This window comes from Aphidius gifuensis, linkage group LG3 (assembly GCF_014905175.1).
Source record: "Aphidius gifuensis isolate YNYX2018 linkage group LG3, ASM1490517v1, whole genome shotgun sequence".
Classification (NCBI taxonomy): Eukaryota; Metazoa; Arthropoda; class Insecta; order Hymenoptera; family Braconidae; genus Aphidius; species Aphidius gifuensis.
The window spans coordinates 1,961,417-1,988,586 of NC_057790.1; the positions used below are offsets into that span (position 1 = coordinate 1,961,417).

The following is a 27,170-nucleotide window of genomic DNA, read 5'->3' on the forward strand; positions in this document are numbered from 1 at the left end:
TTTTAATTTTTTTTTTTTTGATCATCGTTTAGGATGTGATTAAAATAAATTTGTGTAGGTGAAAGCAGATGTCTAATCGTGAATTTAATAAATTCAAAAAAGCAAAAAATAAGGGTGAAAATAAAAAAATCAATATTTATTTTAAAATTGATTTTATCCTGGGTATTTTATGAATTTATTTTTATTTTTTAAAATTTTTAAATTAATGATAATTATTGATTTAAAAAAAAATAAAATAATAGTAATAATGAAAATCAATTGTTATTTGTATTTTATTTAAATTTAACCTGTGGAGATTTTTTAAAATTTATATATATTATTAATTTTAATTATGGCTTAAATACCTTTTAATGACTGGATTAAAACGTAACAGACTCGACCTTTCGACTGGCAAAATGAAAAATCATTCGACCGAGAATTAAAACACGGGAAAAATAATTAAATATATATATAACCTCGTGCGGGAAATAAGGCATAATACATTATCTTATCAACAATTAAAATCTTGAATCTCGATGTCGAATCAATTCAATTTCAATCTAAAAATCCTTTCCCTAATTTTTTTTTTTTTTTTTTCATTCTTTACTTCAATTTGTGATTACTCACTATTTGCACTGTGTGAGAAAATAAAAAAGTACCTGTTGTGTATTTTTCAAGGACGTATGTTCAAAGAAATTATTCAATTGTAAATAAATTTAAATAAAAAATTTCAATTGCTAAAATAATAACAATTTTTACACAATTTTTAAAGCAATATTTTAACGTTAATATTATTATTATAATTTTGAAAAATAAACATATAAATAATTTTTAGTCTGATGAATAAATTGTTTTAAAAAAATAGAAATTATTAGATTAGTATCCAGCTAAACATACATCCTAAATTGATAATTTTCACCAGCTTAAATTTATTTTTTTCAATTCAATTATTTAAACATTAAACATTTGTGTAATTAAAAAATAACATTTCACCAGACAGTTTATTAAAAATATTTTTCTCAAATTATTTATTTAACTTTATATTTACTGATAAATAAATGTTATTGTTAAAATTTATTACAACAATAAAAATACAAAAATCATTATAAAAGTAAAAAAATTCACCTTAAAAAAAAAAAAAGAAGTATTCCAGAAGAAGCAGAAGAATAAGCATTATTCAATCATGAAGTTTTTAATTATAATTTTGTTAATTTTTTGCTGTAGTATTTCGGCACAACGTCAACTCTCATCGTATCCATCAGTTAAAGCTATGGCATCAGTTGATTTAAAAAAGGTAATTTTATCATAATAATTACAAATTAATTTAATTAATCATTATATAATATGTTAAATATTTTTATAGCTAATTGGAATATGGTATGATAGCGGAAATATTATAGATACCAACGAGGCAAAAAAAAAATGTATCGCAGTTGAAGTAAGTTTGGACAATGGAATTATTTATATGAATGTGAATCCTAAAAACGTCTTGTAAGTTTAATTATAAATAATATCTAATTTATTTTTTACTAAAATATTACTTATAAAAATCAATAATTTATTTTTTAAATTAACAGAAATGGAATTAAATCATTCAAATTTTCATTAGAGCCAGTTGGAAATTCTTCGTCTCACTTTGAATTTTATTCTGGTGATCCAATGGTGAAAAAAATTGATGTTTACATTATAGATACTGATTATGTTAATTATTGCACATTTAAAATGGTTGAAACTTCAAAAGATGGAAGGTATAATGTCATGAAATATTAACTATAAATGTTTTGATATAATAACAAGTGTTTTTTGTTTTTTTTTTTATCAATAGTTACTCTCAATATGACGGGGAGTTAAATAAACCATCTTGTCCGGATGAAAAAAGATATGGTTTTTCTAATAATCTTTATTTGCCTCGTGGACGTGCTGGTGGTATGCCTTTCAAACTTTTCGTATATATAAGCCCATTTGAAGAATAATTTTTAATTTTCATCATTTCAAATGCATGTGATTTACTGTACTTGACGGCACATTTAAGCACACCTGATATGTATTTTCCCAAACATTATTATTATTTTAATGTAATTTTGAATCATTTAAAACATTAAATATATCGTAAATAAAATTAGATTAAATTAATTTTTTCATATAAATAATAAATAAAAATTTGTGAAACGTGAGGATAAAAAAAAAAATGAACAAACTCTGAGTAAATTAACGTTAAAAATTCCAATGTGTACAATGTACAGTATTATTCATCCATAATTGAAGGGAATACATTTTGGTTGATAAAAAAAAAAAGTATAAAAAAAAAACAAAATAGCATGCAAGAGCAGCGATAAAAATTACGAATAAAGGTGAGGATTTGATTGCGGTACACATTGATCGAAAAAGAAACGAAAAAAATAAAAAAAAAAAAATTACCGAGGTCGTGCGTATTATTGAAGAACCAGGAATTTCAGGAAACAAAATACAATATTAAAGGGAAAAAATAATATATATATATAAAAGCGAGTGTGCTGATGGTAATGATGGGTTACATCTTGTATTTATTATAACAAAAAAAAAATAATAAAATAATGAAACGGCTTGGGCACACTTTGAACTAAAAACTCATGGTGTAAGCTATAAATTTTGTTCTTATTAGAGACGAGACGGATGGGCTAATAACCAATCCAAAAATTTTTATCACACCCTCAAAAAACATATATAATCATGGATAACAAAAGTAACCCAAAAAAATATTTATATACAGTATTTAAAATTTTTTAAAATATTAAAAATAGAAAATTAATTTAAAAATAAAAATTAAAAACTAGTCAATGGCTTAAAATGCGTCTGAGTAAAGAAAATAAAAATACAATATTATATTAATATTACAATGCAAAAAAATAAAAAATAAATTATTATTATAAAAAAAAAAAAATAGTGGGAGTGTTGGATATATATATTTATTAGTAAATGCGTCGACGGTCGAAGAGCACATGCGTGTCGGCATCTTTTAAAAAAAATGATGATAATGATGTTCGACGTACCAAACACGTTTTTCAACTGATTTTTTTTTTTTTTTTAAAAGCTTTTCATATACACACTTTTAATAACAATAATTTGGAAAAAAAAAAAAAATTAAATATATACAACTCTTTATTAAAGATATCATTGAAAAACATATGATTTAACAAAAAATCTTTTTAAAAAATATATAACTTAAATACTATTCTTTTTGTTTTAATTTTTAATTTTTTAATGAAACAAAAAATATTAAAATTAAAGAGTTAAATTAACGCTTTATAACAGTATCATCATTTAAATATAAATTTACGCATTTTTGCGTGATAATAATATACATATTAAAAAAATATTTAAAAAAATAAAATATTATTTGCTTTAGTGAAATTATTAAAAATACAAATATGTTTTTTAAAAAAAATAAATAAATAAATTAAAAAGAGATATCGCACCATTGAAGATGATCAGTAGCTATGTGTAGTGTATATATGCGAAGAAGATTGCGTGCATCGCGGAAGACGAAGGCTAATAACATTGCGCACGGTTGGCCCTCGGCAAACACGCAATTACGTGTCCCAGGATGCCATGGAGCCATCGTGTGGTGCTACTGCATTACGAAAATAACAATAATAATAATAATGATATTATTTTAAAAAATAAAATAATAATAATCGTTACGACTCATCGAGCAACTTTCAATTACATTTATAAATACCATGATCAATTATTCGCTATCTAATTATTTATTTTTTAACAACACAAAATAATAGTTAATATATACATAATTTAATAAATAAATAATTGTTTATAATTAATTAACAAATATATGAATTTATTTTGTAAAAATATTTGTTTTAATTTAATTTAATAATTGCATTTTATAAATTCAAAAAATTTAGTAATTTTTTTAAATTAAAAATAAAGCTTGTAGAAAAATTAAAAAAATTATATTATATACTGAAGATTTTATTAACTGTTTTATATCATGTTCAAACAAACAAGTGTCAATATTTGAATAAAATAAAATACGGAATTTTATAAATTTTATATCATAGTTAAATTATTTGTATAAAAAAAATCATTTTAATACCAGTTATTTGTAATTGTTTGTTCTATCCATTTATTATAAATTGGTTGAATTTTTGTAAATATAATAATATTAGTTCTGCTTGATACAAAAACAGAAATAACTCCAACAAGCATACGGTTACGTACTATTCCACTGCCACCATCACCCTTGAAAAATAATAAAAAGCATTATTTATTCATTAAAAAAAATTCATTACAATGTTATTAATTATTTTTATAATTTTAAATAAATACCAATGTGATGAAAGAATTTGGATACAATGTGGTGCCACAAATTTTATTTTCATTAACAACTGGAAAATCAGCGTAGCGTTGACAAAAGTATTCACCTTTAATCATAACATGAATTTTTTTAAGATTTCTTGTAGATTCACGTGGCTCAACACTATCATCTCCCCATCCACACACTACAGTAGTTGACTTTGCTGATAGAAGAATATTTGAGATTTGAATAGCTTCAATATTTGTATAATCGCTTGAAAAATTAATTGGTGATTCAAGCTGTTGATTCAAATATAAATAAACATATTAAAGTAATGAAAAGTTTTTGATAATAATATATTAAAACAAACCTTCAATATTGCAATATCATTTTTCCAATATAATCTTGGTGAATAATCCGGATGATAAATAATATATCTAACATTGTAATAAGTTCCTAATCCATCTGAATTAAATTCATCATTTGATCCAACTAAAATACAAAGATTTCCTGCAGCTACAACTAAATCAAACAAAACACAACTCGCTGATGTCAGAACATGGAATTCTGATAAAATACTTGCTCCACATACATGATGTCCACGATGTTGTAAACTAACGTGATAAGCAAATTCTCTTATATCTGTTGACAAGCCACCTATTATTCTGCGCATCTCTTTACCACTGCAAACTGAAAAAAATTAATAAAAAATTATATATAATTTATATAAAATATCAACAAAATGTGGCAAGAAGTTTTTGGTACCAATGATAAAGCTCAACAGGCTGAATACAATTAATTTATCCATTTCTATTTTAATTTTGTTCGAGACAGTACTTGTTTTAGCAAATGAATCTTCTAAAGTAGTTTCATATTTTTTAAAATTATAAATTAAATAATTTTTTTTTGTAAAATAGTCGTAAATATAAAATACGATTATCATTGTTTTATTATTTATTCAAAGCGATAAATGTTAATCATAGATGTATAACTAGTTGTTAAATTAAATTTTAAATAATAGTTTTTATATTTTAGTTTGAGATTTGATACATTACACGTGTGTTTACTTGATGATATTATATTTACTTTTTTAAAAATAGTATATGAAAAAAATACGTATAGTAGTTTTTGTTGGTAGATAATAAATAAATAAAATAAATAATGCGATCGCTAATTGCAGGCGTGTCTCGAGCCAAGATTGTGCAATGACTTTTAATATAATATAAAAATAAATATTAATTTTTATTTATTGTTAAATAAAATAAAAATTCATTGTAATAATATATATTTTTAAAAATCATTTTAAAAAGCCATAATTTTATTTTTTATTTTTATATTTAAACTTTATTGTAAATTTTTTTAAACACTAATTTTACAAATTGCTGTTCATTTTATTTTTGACCCCCGCAAATGAATTGGCCCCCAAGAATCCGTATAGAAAGTGCGTTGAAAGAATTTAAAGATTTTAAAAAATTTCAGTTGCATGAAAAAAAATAAAATATAATAACCAAATGAGTTTATTAATATTTAATTTACCTTTGTGTATAAAAAAAAATATATATTTCTTAAGAATAATAATTACTATTTACAGATAAATATTTAAAATTTTTTCCCACATTGAAAATTATTATGAAATATATTTATTAAATAGTTGTAGGCTCTTCAACTTGTCAGTTATTTATTTATTTATTTTTTTTTTGTTATTTTAAATTTTTTTTTCTCATAATATCAAAACAATTCAGCCATACACTTTCTCAAATTAAATACAGGTATATCTTTTATACATAGTTTTGTATTGAAATGAAAAAAAAAATAATAATGAAAATAATTTTTACTGGCTGACAGATTATTGAGCTAAATATAAAAGACGACCTTTTAATGTTCGATATTATTATATATCAACTGACATATATAATTGCATAATATTTGCAGGTGACAGGTTTACCACCTTTTGTCTCAATAATGACATCAAAAATAAACTTGTTTATAATGATAATATAATAATCAAATAAATATGAAACTATAAAAAATATCAAATGACAATTAAATAAAAATATCATGAAATATTTAATTCATTTTTTATGTTTTTGCTATAATTATTTCTGCACTTATTTTATTACGAGTTTTTAATAGTCTATTTTCTTTGTTATTAATTTAAAATAAAGTTCAATAAAATTATTTTGAATTTATAATATGAAATTATCAATAAAAATTCAAGTAAATGTTATAAACTTTTATATGATTTTCATTATCAATTTAATAAGAGAAAATAACAATTATTATATAGAGTGTTTATTTTTTAAGTGTATATTAATTTTATAAATGAAATATTGATAGAAAATAAATGTGTGGGTGGGATATAGGTGACATTAAATGACGTGATAATATTATATTATATTATACAAGCTTGTGTGTTAGAATTATCTCAAAGAGAAAAAATACAAATTGCAATATTCTAAACAGGACTGTCTTAATCTCAATCGGATTTTTTTATAATAATGGCAACAGGCACTTGTTGATTCAGAACTCATTTACTTTTAATTTTGCAGGTTGTTTTTATTTTCTAGAACAATTTATTTTTCATTGAATTATTTGGATAATAGCTAAAAAAATATATCCATCAATTGGAGAAATAAATCCTTTAAATAAAAATACTTGAATAAATTAAAATGATAAATTAATAAATGTACCACAATTGTTGAAGTTTTTATACTTTTTTAAACGACAAGTACATAGTCGGTACATTTTACAATCAACAAGATGATCGATCACATAGCTGCGCATGATTCATGGATCATCTACTGTCGATCATCAAATAGATTAGTAATGTAACACACAGTATCAATTACTTATTGCAACTAATGATTTTTATAAATAGTAAATAAAACGATACATCAAAATTTAACACTTCCTTACTCCACCCATTACTGTTATATTAAACTTGACCTTTTAACTCGAGCAAAAAATATTATAAATTGAATCTAAAAATAAAAGGAAAACAATTTAATTTGCAAAATATCTGTAAATATAAAAAATAAACAAATGGATATTTAAATTAATAAAAAATAATACCTTTGTGTGGGATAATTAAATCAAAGTGTTACTTTCTTTATTCTTTATCACCTATTCAAATGTAATTTTTATTATTTTTATAAATCAAATTAATCAATTCAGTCAATACAATATTCACGCGTAGGGTTTTTAATTGTCACATTGTATAATTTTATTGAATTTTTAAATTATTATTTTCGCAATGTAAATGTTGCTGTTATTATTATTTCAATTAATTTATTATAATATTTGTAAAATATAAAAATTATTTAGCATGTGTTATAAATTTTGATTGTTAACTTTTAAAAATATAATCAAACAATTATTAAATTATAGCCTAAAGCTATCTGTAATTGATTTTATTTATTCAATATTATTTTTCAACGTGAGAAAAAATATATACCAATGGCTTTTAACGATATCCATTGGGAAATTTCAATAAACTGCGGTCAAGATTTTAAAAAATAAAATATGGATTTCTAGGAAAATTCACGGTAATATTCAATGATTGATAATACAACACATGATTATCCATTATTTTATATATTTTTTAAAAAATTAAAATTCATACTTGGAGTGAATTGGCGAGATTATCAAAATTCTATATAATAATAAAAAATAAAAAATAATTTATGTTGAGCTGTCGATATTAGTCTCACGACCGAAATCCTGATTGTCTTGGTGTTACGACATCCTCGAGGCAATTTAAAGACGGCGGTCACGGGTCGGTTATTTTACGCGGGCGAAAAACCAGACATGGATAAAAAGGCTGGATAAGAGACTGAAAACAAAAGCAACACATATACATGTGAGTAAAAAATATAAAAAAAAAAAAATGATTGTTGATGATAATACTATATGGATTTATGTAAACTGGTCAACAGAAAATACCGCTAAAATAATATATAAACTATTTACAATAACTTTATTTAAAAAAATTATATCAAGATTATTTTTACATTAATAATTAAGTTGTTAAATTTATATATTATCAAGTTGAATATTTTTAATATTTTGTATTGAAAAAAATGAAAAATGATGAGAAATAATATAAAATAATAAAATAATAATAAAACAATGAAAAAATAAATAATAGATAAAAATTTTATAATAAAATGAAAGTAGAACGAAAAAAAAAATATATTTATTTATTGGAGGAGGTCAGAGACAAAAAGAAAAAGAAAAAAAAAATATATATATATAATGTGTGGAATGTTTTTATTATTATTATTTTATTAAATAAGAAAATAATTTTTTTATGGATACGATGAAAGTTGGTTAAATGCGTGTATGAATGTTTTTAAAACGCCCTGGAGGTCCCCATTGTGTACAACCTAATCTAGATCCAGCTTTATTTTATCATTTTGCAGAGTGTTTGTTACGTATTTATATCCGCACCCGTATACAATGACCACTTTTGCAATATTTCTTTGATGAAATATGAATAAAGAATAAAGAAATGAAAAAAAAAAAAAATTTGTTTGGTTGTTTGTCGACAGGTTTCTGAAGGTGCTGAACCGAAAATAAATTTATTGTATAATGAAATTAAATTGTTATTATTGATTATTTAAAAAAAAAAAAAAAAAAAAACGAAGCAATTGATTTACAATTAATAAAATCCAGACGAGCTTGGCGCCTTTGTATATAAATTAAAATTATTATACGCATTATACACACCGTGTTGTCAAAGTAGTTAATAACATTCTCTCTTTCCGGTTGTAAAATTAACAATAAATTATAAAACCCACGTATTTTAAATGATCAAAACATTTCCTAATTATATATAAATATTTTAAATAAGTTAAATTATTGATCAAGATTTTTCATACAAGTATAAAATGTTTTTTATAAAATTATATATCTAATAAAATATTTAACAATGTTGTAAATAAAAAATAAAAATAAAATTGGTATATGTATAGAAAAAATATATACCTATATTATTTTGAGATTCTCGTGTGAATTATTAAGCAAGTGCAAATATAAGCACAGTGAAATTCAAGCAAGACAGTTGTCGGGGTGTCGACTTGTTTGACAGATTTATGACCACTTGTAGCCACTGGTTCGAGTCGATTTAAACACCAGGGGGTCTGTACTTAGCTATTTATTTATTTATATGTATATTTACTTAGATGTGAGAAAAATGTTGTGGAGGAAAAATAAAATAAAAAAAAGGTGAGGAAGTTTGCATATACATTGGGACTAATCGACTTGGCGGTATAACCTATTTGCCACATTCACGTGTCTGTTAATAGTTTTCCGCCGCATAATAGTTTTTAAATTTAAAAAAAAATAACAAGCATGGAATTCCTTTAGTAATAGTGCGGCGTTTGGTGGTCATAATATGTTATACCATGTGCCGATACCACACGTCACGATGCGTGAAAAGAAAACGATGTTGACTCTCAAAGTATTTTACTTTTTTTTTTTTTTTTTTTATTATTTACTAAACTTTAATTATGTAATTTTTTTTATTTCTTTATTCATTGACATTTATATGGTTTTGTTAAATTTTATAATAGAAAAGTTGATGGAAATAATAAAACTATAGTGTTGGAAAAAAAATATATACCTATACAAAATATATTATTATTGTTGGAAATAAATTTTATAAATGCGGGTATTTTATTTTTTATTTTAAATTGTTAATATCTTTACGGAGTGACGGTTTAAATTTTATTTTAATAAATGAAAAACTCAATTTTCTTATTATTTTTTTGAATATTTAATTTAAAATTTTTGTATTTTATTAATTAAATAGAAATTTGATTTTTTAAATTAGATTTTTACTGAATTGGGAAATTTTAAATGTTCTAAATTTATTTGTACAGTGAAGAATTTTTACATTAGATGAATTGTAATATTATTACCCTGGCAAAAAATTTATTTTTCAGTAATTTTACTGTGATCTATAATTGTCATTTTTCCAATATCTCCTGTGTCGGTGACTTTTATCTTCTTCTTCAGATGCACCTCCAGGGGTTGAGGCGTGATTTTACCCTCATAATAAAAATTGCATATACAAGCAACATGATTGATTTGTAAGTATGTGTTTATCGATATAAAAATCCCAAGAAATATCTAATTTATTTATTTTTATTTACTATTTTCTACACTTTGTGTATCAATAAAAAATGCATTGCAATATTAAATATATCATTGCTAGAATTATCGTTGAATTCAAAATATAAAACTGTAAATTAACCTCCCTCAAGCTATATGCAAATTAACAAAATATCTATAATTATACAACAACAAATTAGCAGGAAGAAAAAAATTATTAAATAATATCATATATTATTTTCTATATAATTTTTTGTAAATTAATATTCGAAAAAAAAATATATTATGAATCATGGTTTTCTGTATTTTTACATGAAAAACAACATATTCAATAAAGATATTATTTATTTTTCCATTTTTACAATAGTAAAATAATGATATACTTGGCACGTGACACACACTTGTTAACAACCCCAAGCAATATTATAAATATTATCAATTTCATTTTGATATAATTTACTTATTAAAAAATAAAATATTCTCATGAAATTTTCATTTCTAAAAATATTTTTGCCACTCAAATATACAATATATAAAAAACAAAAAAAATATTCAGCAGATTGAATGATTATGTATAATATATATTATTAAATTAAAATATTGATAATAGCTCTTGTGTCTATGATGAATGAAAATGAAAATGAAAATAAATGTGTGAAAGTAGCCGAAGGTCAGGTGCCTCCGGGCCTGAGATAAATTCTTTTGATCAAAATTGCATTATATAAAATGTAGAATTTATATTATTTTTATTTAAATGACCCTGGACTAAAGTCCAGTAAATATTTTATTGTTATTATTATTATTACCTATATAATAGATAAAAAATTAAAACAAAAAAAATATATATATTTATAATAATTTATATAGGCAAATGAAGCAAGCCTTCCTATTTTCATACTTTCACGTAAAGTGATTGTTTCGCGTTGTATTTACTAGTTTAAAAAAAAATAAAATATATAAGAAAATTAAAAATATACATATAAATAAATAAAAATAATGATAATAAAATCCGCTTGTTCTTTCGAGCATAAACCGCGGGTTTTGATAATTAAATTTATATCACATTGATTTAAAATAGCGGCGTATCAATACGTATAGAAATTCATTATTATTTTATATTTAATTCCAGCTTTGTAATAATATTTAAATAATAAAGGAAAATATTTTTAAAAGTTTTTCATAAATCATATGTATGTGAGTATGTATGTTGGTATATAAAATATATAAAAAAAATACAAATAATATTAGCAATTGTACTTGTCGTAATAAATTATCATTTGATTATTAAAAATATATATATGCAAGTAGGCCATAAGTCACTCGGTTAATAACCAACAATCTGTTGAACAAAAAAATTGATATTTAAATTCATTGATTGTTAATTTATTAAATTACAATTAAAATAATTATCAATTAAATTAATAATATGTTAACAATCAATAAATAAAATAGATTAGATTTTATTTTTTAAATAAATAAATGATTGTTTATTGATAAAAAAAAAAAACAAGCAGATATTTAAATAGATAAGAATAAACATGAAAGTATAAATTTGATAATGTCTAATTTATTCGACAAATTACGAGTCATGTTAATTTATATATAAAATATTTTAAACAATAGTGTAAAAATAAATGTGACTTTAAAAGGGGTTGTACAATTGTTTTGAAAACTGGGTGGTAATCGGCCTGAAGCTGTAAACAAATGTAATTTGACAGAGATATAATATATGAAGGTATTTTATATTCAACAATTTTATGCAAAAATTTAAATTAAAAAATAATATAATAAACAAATCACAATGCTTTACATGCATGCAGGTTAAATAATTGTACATAAAACAGAGAGAAATTCAAGAGTTGGATTAATTTTATCATATAAATTCAACAGACAAGTACAATTGTGTCAATAAAAATACATTGAGGGTAAATCACACTTTGTATAATATCAATGAATAAAATTAATTATCATTTCATCATATTGATTGAATTGAAATGATTGAAAAATCATAAAAAACTAAATAAATTTATATATATTTTCTCAGTTATTTTTATATTTTAAATTATTTAATTTTTTTTTTTTATTTATAATATAAAATGTTGATGAAAAGACCACACCAGAAATATATTATACATAAGATTAACAATATTTTTTGATTTTTATATTTCTGGTTTTCACAAATAAATATTTATATATATTTATTTACCTTTTTATAATGTCGTTGTGAATCTCTATCGCCCACAGAATGTCATCGATTAAACGAGTGTAATATACAAATTCATATGTGACATCTTGAGTGTTGGAAATTTCCAATTTATTTATAACACTGGAAAAACTCCCACTTGAGCAATTCAACTGAAAGAAATAAAAATAAAAAATAAATAACACATATTTTTTATTGTTTAATATTTTCACCAAATAAATAAATAAATAAATATTTTTAAATTAAATTTAAAATAAATACCAACTCATATAAAAAAAAAAAAAAAAATTTCAATTATCTGAACAACATGCTGCAATGGTCTCATAAGTCATAATAAAATTCGTACCATTAGCATCTGTTCCGACGCTATTAAACAAGTAATTGATTAATGGAACACAAATTGCAAAAAAAAAAAAAAATATTAAAAAAATAAATATAATAATAATAAGTGAATAAAAAAAGTATACAATTACAGTGGAATATATATGTGTATAAGTAGAATCAACCTGTGCGCATAGCATTGCAATCAGAATACCAATCTTCAACATGAACATTACAGTCATCTTATCAATTCTCTAAAGCGCGCAAAGTCTGAATATACATCTAATAAATATATACACACATACACCGCCTATCACTATCCCATATTTTTTATATTCAATTTATTATTTTACATAAAATTTGCCGGTGGCGTTTGTACAATTTCAAATTTAAATTCACAAGGTCCATTGTCCCTTCTCCAACAAATACAGTCATTCAATATATTGGGATTCAACGAATGTAAATTATTCTCATTTATTTTTTTTTTTATTTATTTTGTATTTCCTCATTTTCATGCTTTCTGATAATCAGCTTTTAAATCTATCATAAATTCCGCCTTTGGACATTGTGCACGCGTATCCCATCACTTTTAAAATCAAAGAAAAAATATATTTAAGTATGTTATATTATTTTTTATTTTTGCACGCATATACCTATATACACACAAGTTGGTTTTTAAATTATCCAGTATTTTTATTTTTTTTTTTACATACATATAGGCGCCATCTGCCAATTTTCCTTCCGGCTGTAACTGACTGTATATGTCATGGAAAATTGCTGATATTTATGCAAGTACAACAGGTTAATGTTCATACATACACTCCAACATGTGAATATTTATTATACCACTTGTGGTAATAATAGAAATACTAAGAAATAATTTATTACTTTAATGAACATTATTTAAAATTAAAATTTGCATATATACTTATATTATTTTTAAATAATTGTATAAAATATTTAATTATTCAAAATTATCTATCAATCAATGTAAATTTCAGTATTTAATTTTTAAGTATTATTTATAAATAAATACATGTGTTATTTTATATTGATATCTAGTCTATAACTTGATGACAATTCACCTGTTAATTATCATTTATTTGTAACGAAAAAAAAAGCTACAATTTGCTATTTAATTCAAGTTGTGATTTTAAACACACACCTCGACAAATCACTTGGCTCTAGCTGATATTTATTCAGAAGTTATTATCAACATCTTAAAAAATTTCACACACTATTGAATTGAATATTATTTACTTGTGTCAGTTTATTTATTTTTTTCGAAATATTCATTTCAATAGAAATTATTTATTTTTCATTTCACATTGTAATTTATTTATTTTATTTTTTGATAATAGTGTTGATAGATCAAATACCATGTGTCATTGTTTATCTATTTTTTTTTTTCTTGAATTTGTCGATCAACTGGTAGTGTAAAAGGCCATCGATTATAGACGTAGAAATTTATCTTGCTCATGAGAAGAAATACTATCGGTATTTTTTAATTTTTCTATCGATCTATTACGACGAGTTTTGTGTTATTTTTTATTTTATTATTATTGTATGTGTGTGGTTTGTTGTGAAATAAATATAGACTATAAAAACAAGCAATACTGCCACATGTAATTTAACCTACATTTGTATGGCTTGAATGTATATAAATCGAACTCACGCACTTTGCGATACATGATGTTAAGATGCTCGTTATATTCACTAGAAAACCACAACTATTACAGACATCTTGCAAATATACTTCGTATTATGCCGAACAAGGAATCAAATTGCTTCGCCTTTGTTTTGTTTTTTTTTTTTTATTTCGTTTCTGCTATTTTCTTTTACATTTCCTGGGATATGTTTTTGTTACAATCAAATCGATCACTGTAATACACTGTTTTTATTTACACATAAATCATAATATATTTCATGTAACAAGACATATTTTATTTTTTAGCATTGATTTATATTTATAGACTTATTGTTATTATTAGTTTTCATATTTGTATTTTAATTTTATTTATTACTTGTTTAATATTCATTTCATTGATTAATATTTTTTTTTGTAAAATAATATTACAGTAAAATATATTTATTAAAGATTGATACGATGTGATGTGACATCACATTTAGTTCCTCTAACTAATTCATCGATATAAGCTACTTGAATTCTAAAATTTGTTTCGTTTGGATTGATGGTACTTGTCCAGACTTTTTGTAATGACATTGTCATCGCCCACAATTCATCTTCACCACTTGAAGATGGTATGATCTATAATCATTCAAATATTTGATAGAAACTGAAATTGTTTGATTTAATTTTTTATTACCTTCATGCCTGATGCAAATTGTAATGTATCTTTATTAGCAACAAGAACTTCGAGATTATTACCACCATACTCTGGATAGTCTCTACTATTCCAGCAACCAATTGCAACTTCTGGAACTAGTCCATAAAATAATACACCATTTTTGTTCATGACTTGAGCTGAAGCTTGTGCTATTCTTGTTTTAGTAAATGATTTAAATTCTCTTGCAGCTGCATTTGGATTATCTTTGAATAGATTGTAATTTCTAAAGAAAATAAAATATCATTCATGTGATTGATACATTTTTTTGAATAGTAAATAAAAATAAAATAAAGCAAACCTTAAAATAGACGTAGAAACGTAGCTTTCAACATTACTAGCAAGTGAATGAAAATACAAAATTCTATCACCATTTTTAATTGGACTCAATGCCCCAGTAAAAATACCATCCATTAAATCAAAACTCAATCCATTAATTGTTAGTGTTCCGAATGGTGGATAAGGATAAAATAAGTTATTTCGAATATTCCACGATCTATGATTGGCATGGTCATAAACAATTAGCTGAAATGCATCTACATCTGTTATATAAACAAATGTATCTTTACATTGTCCTTGTGGATCACGAATATCAACAATTAAATTTACAAAATTTGATGTATTAGTTAATTGACTTTCTGGAAATCTATATCGATGAAAAAGTTCACCAGATCTTGGATTAAAAATTAATAATTGAGCTTGACAAATTCGCTTGCCTTCAAATTTTCCAGTGTCCAAAACCCACAGTCTTCCACACTCATCAATCTATCAAAGCAATAAGCAAAAAATCAATTAAATATTTATTATAATTAAAATTGAGATTAAAACTTACTTTAATACGATAAATGTTTGTCATTCCTTGACAATTGCCAAGCTTATTCATTTGCCAATTTGGAAATGGTTTTATAGCTGGTGGATTAGAATCTTTACTTGTAAAATATCCAAGAGTTGCTGGTACACCTTTTTGAAATCGTGGTATCGTAATAAATATTTTTCTTTCTTCAAATACTAAAGAGCAACAAAATTAAGAATAAAATTAAACAATGTTTTTTTTTTCAATAATGAAAAATGTTTAAATTACAATTTACTTTTTATTACATCCATGTCAAGTGGAACAGCAACACCAGGAATAAAATCACCTCGAATTATTGACTCTAGTCGTTCACGTGAATTTGAAAATGCATAATCAAGTGATGCCCAGGAAGAAATTGTTGGTAATTTTTCTTTTTTATAATAAGCATCACCAGGTTTATATGATGATGATAATACACTTGGCATTAACAAAATAAAACATATTGACTTCATCATGGCACTTGTTTACTATTAGTATTATTTATCACAGAAATAAATTATCATAAAAATATATTTTCAATGTAATAATCTTCTATGACTCATGACGCATTTACAGGTCAAGGTTTACTTCTAGAAAATAATTTTATTAAAAATCTAAATTAAAAAACTAAATACACAAATAATTTGTAACAAATTTAAATTAAAATTATGAATATATATTTATTGAATTTGACGTGAAAATAATATTATAATTTTATTGAATAAAATAATAAAAATATGAAAAATATTTTCACGAATGATTCAATCAGCTAGATAGTTGTCACTTGACTGTTGTTATTTTGCGATTCTGTTTAGTCGAGGGGCGTATCATTCGAGTTTAAAGTGCTAGATAAATTGCAAATTAAAATTTTTAATAGATATTCTTTATGTTACGTGAATAATATTTTGATTGATTTCAGGAAACAATTACAATGTAAACTTTTTTTATATACTTGTTTTACTACATTAATTACATTTTTGAATATTTATGTATTTTATTATTTAAAAACTAATCCATATTCACAAGTATTGTAATTATAATTATCAACTCGTTTTAAAAAATAGATAAGCCTTCAAGTTAGTAATTTCAATATGGCCAAGATCCATGTGGTTTGACACGATATGATGTCACATCACATTTAGTTCCTCTAACTAATTCATCAGTTGAAGCAGCGAGAATTCTAAAATTTGTTTCTTTTGGATTGATTGTACCTGTCCAAACTTTTTGTAATGACATTGTAATCATCCACAATTCATCTTTACCGCTTGGAGATGAGATGATCTGAAATCATTTAGATATATTTATTTGTTTTGATAATACAAAAAAACATTGTTTTATTGAATCAAAAATATACATTGAATTTTCAATTACCTTCATACTCGATGCAAATTGTAATGTATTTTTATCAGCAATAAGAACTTCAAGATTATCACCACCATACTCTGGATAATCTCGACTATTCCAACAACCAATTGCAACTTCTGGAACTAGTCCATAAAATAATACACCATTTTTGTCCATTGCTTCAGATGCAGCTTGTGCTATTCTTGTTTTAGCAAATGATTTAAATTCTCTTGCAGCGGCATTTGGATTATCTTTGAATAGATAGTAATTTCTAAAGAAATAAAATATCATTAATGTGATTAATACATTTTTTTAAATAGTAAATAAAAATAAAATAAGGCAAACCTTAAAATAGACGTAGAAACGTAACTCTCAACATTACTAGCAAGTGAATGAAAATACAAAATTCTATCACCATTTTTAATTGGACTCAATGCCCCAGTAAAAATACCATCCATTAAATCAAAACTCAATCCATTAATTGTTATTGTTCCGAATGGTGGATAAGGATAAAATAAGTTATTTCGAATATTCCACGATCTATGATTGGCATAGTCATAAACAATTATTTGAAATCCCTGAACATCTGATATGTAGACAAATGTATCTTTACATTGTCCTTGTGGATCACGAATATCAACAATTAAATTTATCAATAGCGATGAATTGGTCAATTGACTTTCTGGAAATCTGTATCGTCGAAGAATTTCATCTGTTTTTGGATTGAAAATTAATAACTGAGGTGGACAAATTCGCTGGGCTCCAAGTCTTCCAGTATCTAAAACCCAGAGTCTTCCACATTCATCAATCTATCAAAATAATTAACAACATGTGTATCATATATAACATTTTTTAATTACTTTATTTTAAAATTCAATGAATAAACTTACTCTTATACGAAAAACACTTGTTATTCCTTGACAATTTCCCAGTCTATTCATTTCCCAATTTGGATATGGCAAAATAACTGGTGAATTAGAATTTTGATACATAAAATATCCAAGAGTTGCTGGTGTACCTTCTTGAAATCGTGGTAAACTAACAAACATTTTTGTTCCTCCAAGAGCTAAAAAAAAAAAAACAAGAAAAAACAACAAAAAATAGTTAATAATTTGTAATTATTAATTACATTCAAAATTTAAATTAAAAGTATTTTAGTATTATTAACTTTTTATAATTTCGAAATCAATTGGAGTTGCAGATCCAGGAATAAAATCACCATGCTGTATTGACTCTTGTCGTGCTTGTACACTTGGAAATGCAAAATCAAGTGATGCCCATGAAGCAACTGTTTGTATTTTCTCCTTGTTGTAAAAAGGATCACCAGGCCTATATGATAATACACTCGGTAGCAACAAACACAATCCAACAATAGTCCAACACACAGACTTCATCATGACACTTGTCTAAAAATAATTCAAAACAAAAAAAAAATATATTTATTATTAATATTATTGATTAATGAAATAGTTTATGAAATATTCTGGTTTGAATGCATTGATCTCGCAACACCCATGACACATTTAAGAGTCAAGGTTCTCTCCACAACCAAGTGCCTTCGAATAAATATATTCTTTACAAAAAAAAAAATTAAAAATAAAAAATTAAAATCATCTAAATATATATAAACTATTTGTAATAAAACTGGACAAAAATTTTATTTATTTATTTATTTATCAATTGAAAATTAAAAATAAAAATAACGCTGCAACATTGACGAGTTTAATAAACTTTTAATATTTTTTGTTATATAAAAATTTTAAAATTTCACAGAATGTATTAAGTGACGATCTAACCGGTTAGACGGTTCTCACTTGACTGTTCTTTTAAATTTAAAGTTGTATAAAAATTTTCATGAATATTTTTTAAATTTATGTCAATGTCATACGCATTTTTATATTTATCAAATATATATTTTTTTTCCTCTCAATTATCATTATAAATAAATAACAGATTGAAAAAAAAAAAAAAAATTTATTTCTCAGCAATATTATTTGTTTGAAAAGAAAATGTTTCTTTTATAAAAATAAAATATATTTTTAATTGAAAAAATAAATTTCTAAATGATTGATTAAAAATAATTTAATTTTTTTGATTCTGAAGAAAATTTAGTTGTTTTTGTGAAATATTAAAAAAAAAAATTTACTGATTTAGACAATAATTAAAATACGAACCATTTATCAGTCTAGTTAGCTGAATACAAATATTTTTAATAATTTAATATAAAAACGGTAAGCAAATTTCGGTGATTTTAAAGTATGACTAAATTTATACAATATCTGAGTCGTATTTTATCGTGCAGAAGTCTTTTATACAAACCAGAGACTTTGTTATTTCGATTATAATTATACAGGTGTTTTATGATACCCAAATCCTAAATTAAACACCTCGTTATCAAAAAAAAAAAAAAAAACAACTGGCTGCCTCTCATATTGATATGGTCCATATTTTATTTTTTTCATTTATCAAAGCAATATTTATTTAGTAAATTCAAGTCAATGAACAATGATAATTTATTTTAAAATAATTTAAATTATTGACAGATAACGTGGGTTCATAATTTCATATTTAAAATTTGTAATACTTATTGTTTAAATAAAAAGTGAAATAAAAAAAAAAAAAACTATTCATTAATATTCAAAATGTTGAATAAATATTTAAAAATTTTAAATACAAAATTACATTATTTTAATTCATGTAATTTTAATTTTTAATATTCATTTAAGGGTCATTAAACTTTAATTTTATAAGAAATTTTCAATGATATTTTTATGTTTTATATCAAACATATTAATTTAAATTTGTATAAAATAATTATTGTTCATGTTGAATATACATAATTTATGTATTTTTAAAATAAAAAAAAAAAAAAAGTTATATGTTGCTTTGAAGACTGAAATTACCTTTGCATTATTTCATTTTATATTTTTAAAGCATATAAGACATAAATAATTGTAGCAAAAGTTGTATATATGTATTCAATTATTTAATGGTATAATAATCGTTTATGTACTCATGATTACGTTGTTGTAAGGTACAACAGATAATTCGAGTTCTTAATTACAAACAGTATTCACTCAATATTTACGTTTGATATATAACCTTCCAATGTACGTTTAATGCTGAGCCTGACAGCTTAACAACTCTTTTGCATACTCAACAATGTTTTTTAAAAATATACAATCGAAATAAAAATTGTTTTTTCAAATAAATATATATCAAATTTAAAAAAAAATAAAAAAGAGATACTGATATTTATTTATTTTTTCATTTCAAGATGATTATTTATGTCGTATTGTTTTTTTTTAATCACAAATCATTTTTTTTTAATGAAATTAAAATTTATATCTCGAGTGATACAACAAGGTCAATGACAATGTATCATTTTGTGTGATGACACTGACGAATTGATGCAAAAAAAAAATATATATATTTGTCAAAATTAAACTTTTGCGATATTAAGATTTAAATAAAATTATCTCTAAAATGAAAAAAGTTTAAATTAGATATTATTATTAATTGTAAATTTATTGATGCTTTGATGACACATGCACCACAGACAATTTTGTTAAATAAAAAAATTACATACGGGTTCATCTCAATTGCTATTGGCATTAGGCATTATTTAAAAAAAATATATTTATTCAAAATTAATTGAACCCACCACCAACACAACCACTACTACTATCACCTGGAAACATGCGGGTTCGAATTCCAGTCAGTCAAATAACGTGGGAGACAATTTTTTTAATAAGCCAATATTAAGATGAACTGGTTAAAGATTATTATAATAGACAAAGTGAACATAAAATACCTGTCAAATGCAGGTACTAGTCACCGAATCATCTGGTCCTTGAATATTCCAATAAATTAATTTAAAAAAAATTAATTTCAATCACACTTTTGTACAGCAAATATATACAATTTATTATTTCTAGAATTGTTAGAATGAAAAAAAAAAAAAAAAAAGAAAAGTTCTTGTCCAATTAAAAATTGATTTATACTTGAGATATTATTATTACAACAAGTTAAATCTAATACAGCCAATTTCCCATCGAAAGTCACTGGATTTAAGCTCGTATATGATTCCCAAGGGTTGGCATTTAACAATGTCAACCAATCGAGTCAACAAAAATAGCCATGTACATCAATATATCACCATCTTTTTTTATCTTACTGCATGATAGAAATATTTTAGTTATTTCAATGGATATTTTAGCCCTAAAAATATCACCCACTAGTGTGGAAAGTATATACCAAATCAACAGAACACTGCAGATGATGACAATTGAAGATTTTAAGGGTGGGAGTTTAAGGGATATATATCTAGGACAATATGCCGCGTGCCAATATAATCGTGCCTTTTGGCAGTACGTGTACCAACTAGTCAACCGGTCCCACGATCTATTATATATACTTTTATTATTATTATTATTATATCCAAAAGGGAGAAAAATATAAATATTAAATAAAAAAAAATGTATAAAGAGACACGTGTTGATTTTTTTTTGGACCTGCAACTACATAGTGTCACTGACAAACCGTGTGATTTTATATAAAATTTATTATTAATTAATTTAAACAACAATTATAAAAGTTTTTTTTTTTTGTAAATTACTTGGATAAAAAAAAAATAAAGACATGCAAGATTGTGTTGACAATTTTTAACTTCTGTTTAATTGACTTTTCTTGTATGTATAATATACTTAAAGTAACATAAAAGGGTGTTGAAAACAACAAGCTTCCGATTGGCATGAGTGAATGACTCGTGCAACTTACAAACCCCATTTAATATCACAATCATACTGGTGAATTTGCTTCCTCGATTATTTATTCTTCTTCTTCTGGTTTTTTATTTTTTTTTTACTTTTATATTTCATCTTCCGTTTATATAGATTCGCATGAGAGACATGGGACATCGTGACTCATTTTATTCAATCACCGGATGTGCGTCATAGTGAGGATTTCTAGACGATTGAACTAAGTACCAGTCGCAAAATTCAACCAACAACAATCGACTGAATAAATTGTAATAACTTTTTTTTTTTTTTTATTATTATTATTTTTATCGTCTTGATGATATATAAATAAATCCTCATCATCTTTAACAAATAAAATCAATGAAATACAAATTAAAATATAATAAATAAATTTTTTTTTTTTAAATATAATGTTAAATTTTTTTACTTGATAATTAAGTCTTGGGGGATTAATTGAAATACAAGCTGGATGTCACTAAACAAGTCTCTTGAGAGTTTGTTTAGGGCTAAAGTCGTACCACGCATATGTTCCCTGTATATACGTAATTGTAATAAGGGGTTCAACACTGTATACAATAATATATATCTGTGTGGGAAAAACATACAATCGTTTGGTTTTTTAGCTGTCAAATATATCACAAAAAAATAACAATGATAATTTATTTTTTTTTTAACTTTAAAAATTAGTTGAATTAATTTTAAAAATAAAAAAAAATAAATAATTTTTAAGACAACAAAAGAGACAATAAATAAATAAATAAATATTTTTTGTCTTTCGAGATATAGTAAAAGTTAAAATAATCTTGACAAGTTTTATGTACTTGTATATATAAAATTGCCTTGAATTCGTATATCATTGATATATAAAAATTCATAAACTAAAAATTTTTATTTCTCAACAACATAAACACGTGTTGTATATAGCTTTATGGATACAAAAGTACAGATAAAAACCAAACAATACCGCAAAATATCAAGTTGATATATCCCTCATTGAATCACTACTTCTGATTTCCTTTCAATCGTTTCAAACTTTTGCTCTCTTTACATATACTGAAACTTTTATCCATATTATTATTGTTGTTGTTGTCGTTGTTGTGTTTTAGCCAAGTTTTCTGTATACTGTAGATTAAATTATACAAAAAACCAGAAGCACATACACACGCATACACTTAAAAAAGGGGGCCACGTGCCGACATGCGTATGCACCATCATTCACAAGACTATCAGTAAACAATGGTAGGCCACGATAACGTTGCACTATACTCTCAATATGTTTTTCATTTTTTTATTATTATTATATTATATATTATTTGTCTTCTTTCTCGTTTGATCAAAATGAGAATAAACAATACGATGATAAAAAATAAATAAATAAGTAACTTGACTGTGTTTGGTTTTATCATTTACATTTATATCCTTGTACGTGGGTTTATCCTCAATAAAAAAAATATAAAAAATGACAAAAAATATATATAAATAATATAAATATATATATATTTAAAAAGGAAATAAATTTTTCTTTGGATAAAATAATTTATTTTCTTTAATTCACACGAAAAGAAAAGAAAAAAAAAAAAAAGTAAAAATCATGAGATAAAAGATGGGTGCCTGGTGCAAATTCAAAATCAAGATGAGTGGTATTGTGTGTGCACATATATACAATATTTTATACACAAAGAATCATGGTGATGAGTCTGATAGTTACCCATGGGAAAAAGTAATGAGATGGTGGTCATGGTTTCCCACCCGTTCAACTTTGCTGCAGTGAGGGTGGCTCCATTGACAAGGCCTTTTATTATTAGGGGGTGGTTGAAATAGGATCATCCCACCCCAATGAATCGAACTGTTCCATCAAGTGCTCAACCCCTCAATGAGTAGCTCAATATGCTTGCTGACATTAAGTGAAACTACTACTAGTGAATAGTGGACCTGTGGGAACTTTTAAAAAATTTTTTTGCCATTAAATATTTTCAGCAATTTATTTATTCATTCATTAATCTGTCAACTTAGTTTTTTTTTCACACACACCCACATTTATAAACATCAATAAATTAAATATTTTATAATTTTTAATTTCACAATTATATTGCTCTATTTTTTTTTCCTTATTTTAATGTTATGTAAATATTCAGTTGAAATTAATTTATATATGAATCATCAAAATATAATGACCAATATATTTTTTTATTATTACTTGACATTAATGAGAGATTTATTCAAGCATTGAGCTTTAATGATCTCACAGTATGGATCTAGACTTTATTTGCGGGCTACATAGTACTAAAATGTTGCAAAAAATACACATACACATTCAATGACAACAAAGACAAATGACAAAAAAAAAAGAAAAAAAAATGACAATAATCAAAAAAATCATATAAAGAAAATAAATAAATAAATAAAATTTTTTTTTCTTTTATATATAAAAATAAAAAAGGAAAAAAAAAAAAAATAAAACTTTCTTTTTTAAATTTATTCATGTTATTTATTTTTAAAAAATGTATTTGTTTAATATTATTAATTTTTCATGTATTGTTTAAATTAAATAAAAAATGATTAAGTATATGAATATATATTTGATAAGAATTGGGGATATATACTGTAGCAAAGAGGTGAAGGAACATATTCGAGAAAGGCGTGCACACACATGGATTGTAACAGCATCGATAAATAATAAGAATGACCCGCGGTGTGTATATACGTTGATTTTTTACCTGTATGTGTCTCGTTATTACGAGTCAGTGAAAAGCAGTTCTGCCACAGTGCAATACAATTCAATGGATATAAATTAATTCAGCTCGTTAGGTATTGCCGCCATATAAACCTATACTTACTTACAAACATAATATAACTATATAAGAAATTGACTACGGGGGTTAATGTACCATACGTGTCGTTGTTTATCGTCAAGTTAGACTATTACCTTGATTTTACAAGAGTTCTGATTTATATTTTATCATTATTTTATTTTTCATTTAATACTATTATTATATTGTTTCATGTATAACATTTTTTTTTATTTTTTAAAATAATATTCAACAACAAGAAGAGAATTAAAATATTATTTATTTATTTTGATGCTTCTAGTTTGTCATTGATCCAATCAATGTAGTTGGGAACATGTGTATAAACTGTTGGAAGACCATTTTTACCACAAGGTTTATTTGTCCATGAAACAATTCCAACTAGCTGTGGCTGTTTTTGTTCATTATATTTAACAAGTGGACCACCAATATCTTGTGAACATGCTGATATTGTACCACCAATTGGTCCTGTACATATATTTGTATCTTCTAGTTTAATATTTTTATATGATATACGTAAAACTTCTAAACAACTATCCCATGGTAAAAGTGGTGCTGATGCTGCTTCAGGTATTGGAAGAATTTCATTTTTACCACCCCAACCAATAACTGTTACATCACCACTGTAATTATCACTTGTATATTCAAAATTTAATGCTTGACTGTATGTTGATAAATTCAATGGAAATTTAAGCTTTAACAATGCAATATTATTTTTTGGAATACGATTTAAAATTGAAGCTCTAAAATAAAAAAAAAACAAATTAATTATAATAATGTTAAAATGATTAAATAATTTAATTATTAAATAATTAATATATCATACTTTTTGTAGTCTTTGTGAATAACACTAAATTGTACTTCACGAGTTTCTTCACTGGGTTCATAAACAGCAAGATTATGTTTGCCAGATTTGATTGATAATTTACCATATTTTTCAATGCAACTAGCAGCAGTTACAATCCATTCTGGTGATACAATAACACCACCACATACATGACGTTGTGGTAGTAATGGTGGAAATTCCCATATTACTGATACTAAATAAGGAAACTGATGAGGTTCTGGTTCAAATCCACCAATAACACGTGAATTCAATGCTAGGCTGCCTAAAATAAAATATAATTTATTATTATATATTATATATTTATTGATGAGTATAACGGTTTTAGAATAAATTTTAATTTTTAAAACTTACCAGCCAACAAGACAAATAAAATAACAAACTTAAACATTATCATGAATTTTAAAATATCAATGACAGTTAGCAGGCTTATATAGCAACGACAATTCAACTCAAGATTGTGATAAAAATAAAAATATAAAAAAAAAAATCTCAAGTGGTTCAGACCGATCGTAATATCTGATTGTTTTAAAATATATATATATTATTCAGTGAATGTAGAAAGTATTTATAAATAAATATATAATATTATTATTTATAAATTAACATTATTAATAAAAATTATTTACATTTTAAAATATATCTTTAAAGATATATCAAATTATATTTTTAAATAATTTTCTTTATTTTTCATTTATATTATATTGTTAGATAACAATTTTTTTCGTGTAAATTATTACTCATTTTATTATGACCTTTGATATATATATTTTTTTAATCCTCAAGATTGGAGTATGCTCTCAAGATATATTTAATTAAAAATAAATAAAAAACAATTGATAAATTTGGCAATAATTTAAAAAACTTTAGATTAGAAAGAAAAAAAAAAATATATATATATTTTTTCGTGTTTAACAAATTGATTTATTGCAAAAATTATTGATTATTTATTTAGTGTGTTATCGCATAAAATAGGGGGTTGCAAAAATAAAATAACAAAAATGAAAATGACTACCGATGATGAATGATTTGAGGATGTTAATTTAAACGGGTGATGTCGTGTGTACAATTTATAACAATAGACACGTGACAATCGTGTGCACATGTATACTGTAAATGACAGTTGACTGAATTCACTTACACGTGACACTGTGAAAGCATTAGGTACAGAAACTTGCCAAAGTCTATAGTTGCTCCATTAAAATAATAAAAAACAAGTAGTTTAAATTAGCTATTATTACCTGATGTAACAACTATCAATTACCGCTTGATTGATAGAACATGTAATTACATAGTTATAAATCATGCGACAACGAAATAAAAAAAA

At 23.9% G+C, this 27,170-nt stretch overlaps 5 protein-coding genes across 9 annotated transcripts; 1 reads left to right on the forward strand and 4 right to left on the reverse strand.

The window, feature by feature from the left end:
- The first annotated feature begins 1,132 nt into the window (after positions 1-1,132).
- On the forward strand, positions 1,133-2,416 carry LOC122851378. The gene is made up of 4 exons (XM_044150558.1): positions 1,133-1,273; positions 1,343-1,470; positions 1,557-1,727; positions 1,805-2,416. Exons 1-4 carry the CDS (start codon positions 1,163-1,165, stop codon positions 1,950-1,952), a joined length of 558 nt encoding a protein of 185 aa, XP_044006493.1. The 5' UTR covers positions 1,133-1,162; the 3' UTR covers positions 1,953-2,416.
- Positions 2,417-2,781: 365 nt separating this feature from the next.
- LOC122853522 (hypodermin-A-like) lies at positions 2,782-4,946 on the reverse strand. Its single transcript, XM_044154023.1, has 4 exons — positions 4,644-4,946; positions 4,306-4,572; positions 4,159-4,218; positions 2,782-2,811 (listed from the first exon to the last, which is right to left on the reverse strand). The coding sequence occupies exons 1-4, from the start codon at positions 4,944-4,946 to the stop codon at positions 2,782-2,784; spliced, it is 660 nt and encodes a 219-aa protein (XP_044009958.1).
- Positions 4,947-13,885: 8,939 nt separating this feature from the next.
- On the reverse strand, positions 13,886-16,878 carry LOC122851380 (protein yellow-like). The gene is made up of 5 exons (XM_044150564.1): positions 16,345-16,878; positions 16,089-16,264; positions 15,558-16,021; positions 15,239-15,482; positions 13,886-15,180 (listed from the first exon to the last, which is right to left on the reverse strand). Exons 1-5 carry the CDS (start codon positions 16,562-16,564, stop codon positions 15,004-15,006), a joined length of 1,281 nt encoding a protein of 426 aa, XP_044006499.1. The 5' UTR covers positions 16,565-16,878; the 3' UTR covers positions 13,886-15,003.
- A 154-nt stretch (positions 16,879-17,032) lies between these two features.
- LOC122851379 (protein yellow-like) lies at positions 17,033-19,732 on the reverse strand. 5 transcript variants are annotated; one of them, XM_044150559.1, is made up of 6 exons: positions 19,607-19,732; positions 18,601-18,838; positions 18,323-18,498; positions 17,778-18,241; positions 17,460-17,703; positions 17,033-17,369 (listed from the first exon to the last, which is right to left on the reverse strand). In XM_044150559.1, the coding sequence occupies exons 1-6, from the start codon at positions 19,607-19,609 to the stop codon at positions 17,175-17,177; spliced, it is 1,320 nt and encodes a 439-aa protein (XP_044006494.1). In that variant the 5' UTR covers positions 19,610-19,732; the 3' UTR covers positions 17,033-17,174. The 5 variants fall into 5 exon arrangements, with proteins under 5 accessions (XP_044006494.1, XP_044006498.1, XP_044006495.1 ...); XM_044150563.1 differs by lacking the exon at positions 19,607-19,732 and adding an exon at positions 19,229-19,249; XM_044150560.1 differs by lacking the exon at positions 19,607-19,732 and adding an exon at positions 19,145-19,242.
- A 5,460-nt stretch (positions 19,733-25,192) lies between these two features.
- Positions 25,193-26,289, reverse strand: LOC122851382 (trypsin-4-like). The gene is made up of 3 exons (XM_044150565.1): positions 26,198-26,289; positions 25,826-26,108; positions 25,193-25,742 (listed from the first exon to the last, which is right to left on the reverse strand). Exons 1-3 carry the CDS (start codon positions 26,238-26,240, stop codon positions 25,265-25,267), a joined length of 804 nt encoding a protein of 267 aa, XP_044006500.1. The 5' UTR covers positions 26,241-26,289; the 3' UTR covers positions 25,193-25,264.
- Positions 26,290-27,170: the final 881 nt, after the last annotated feature.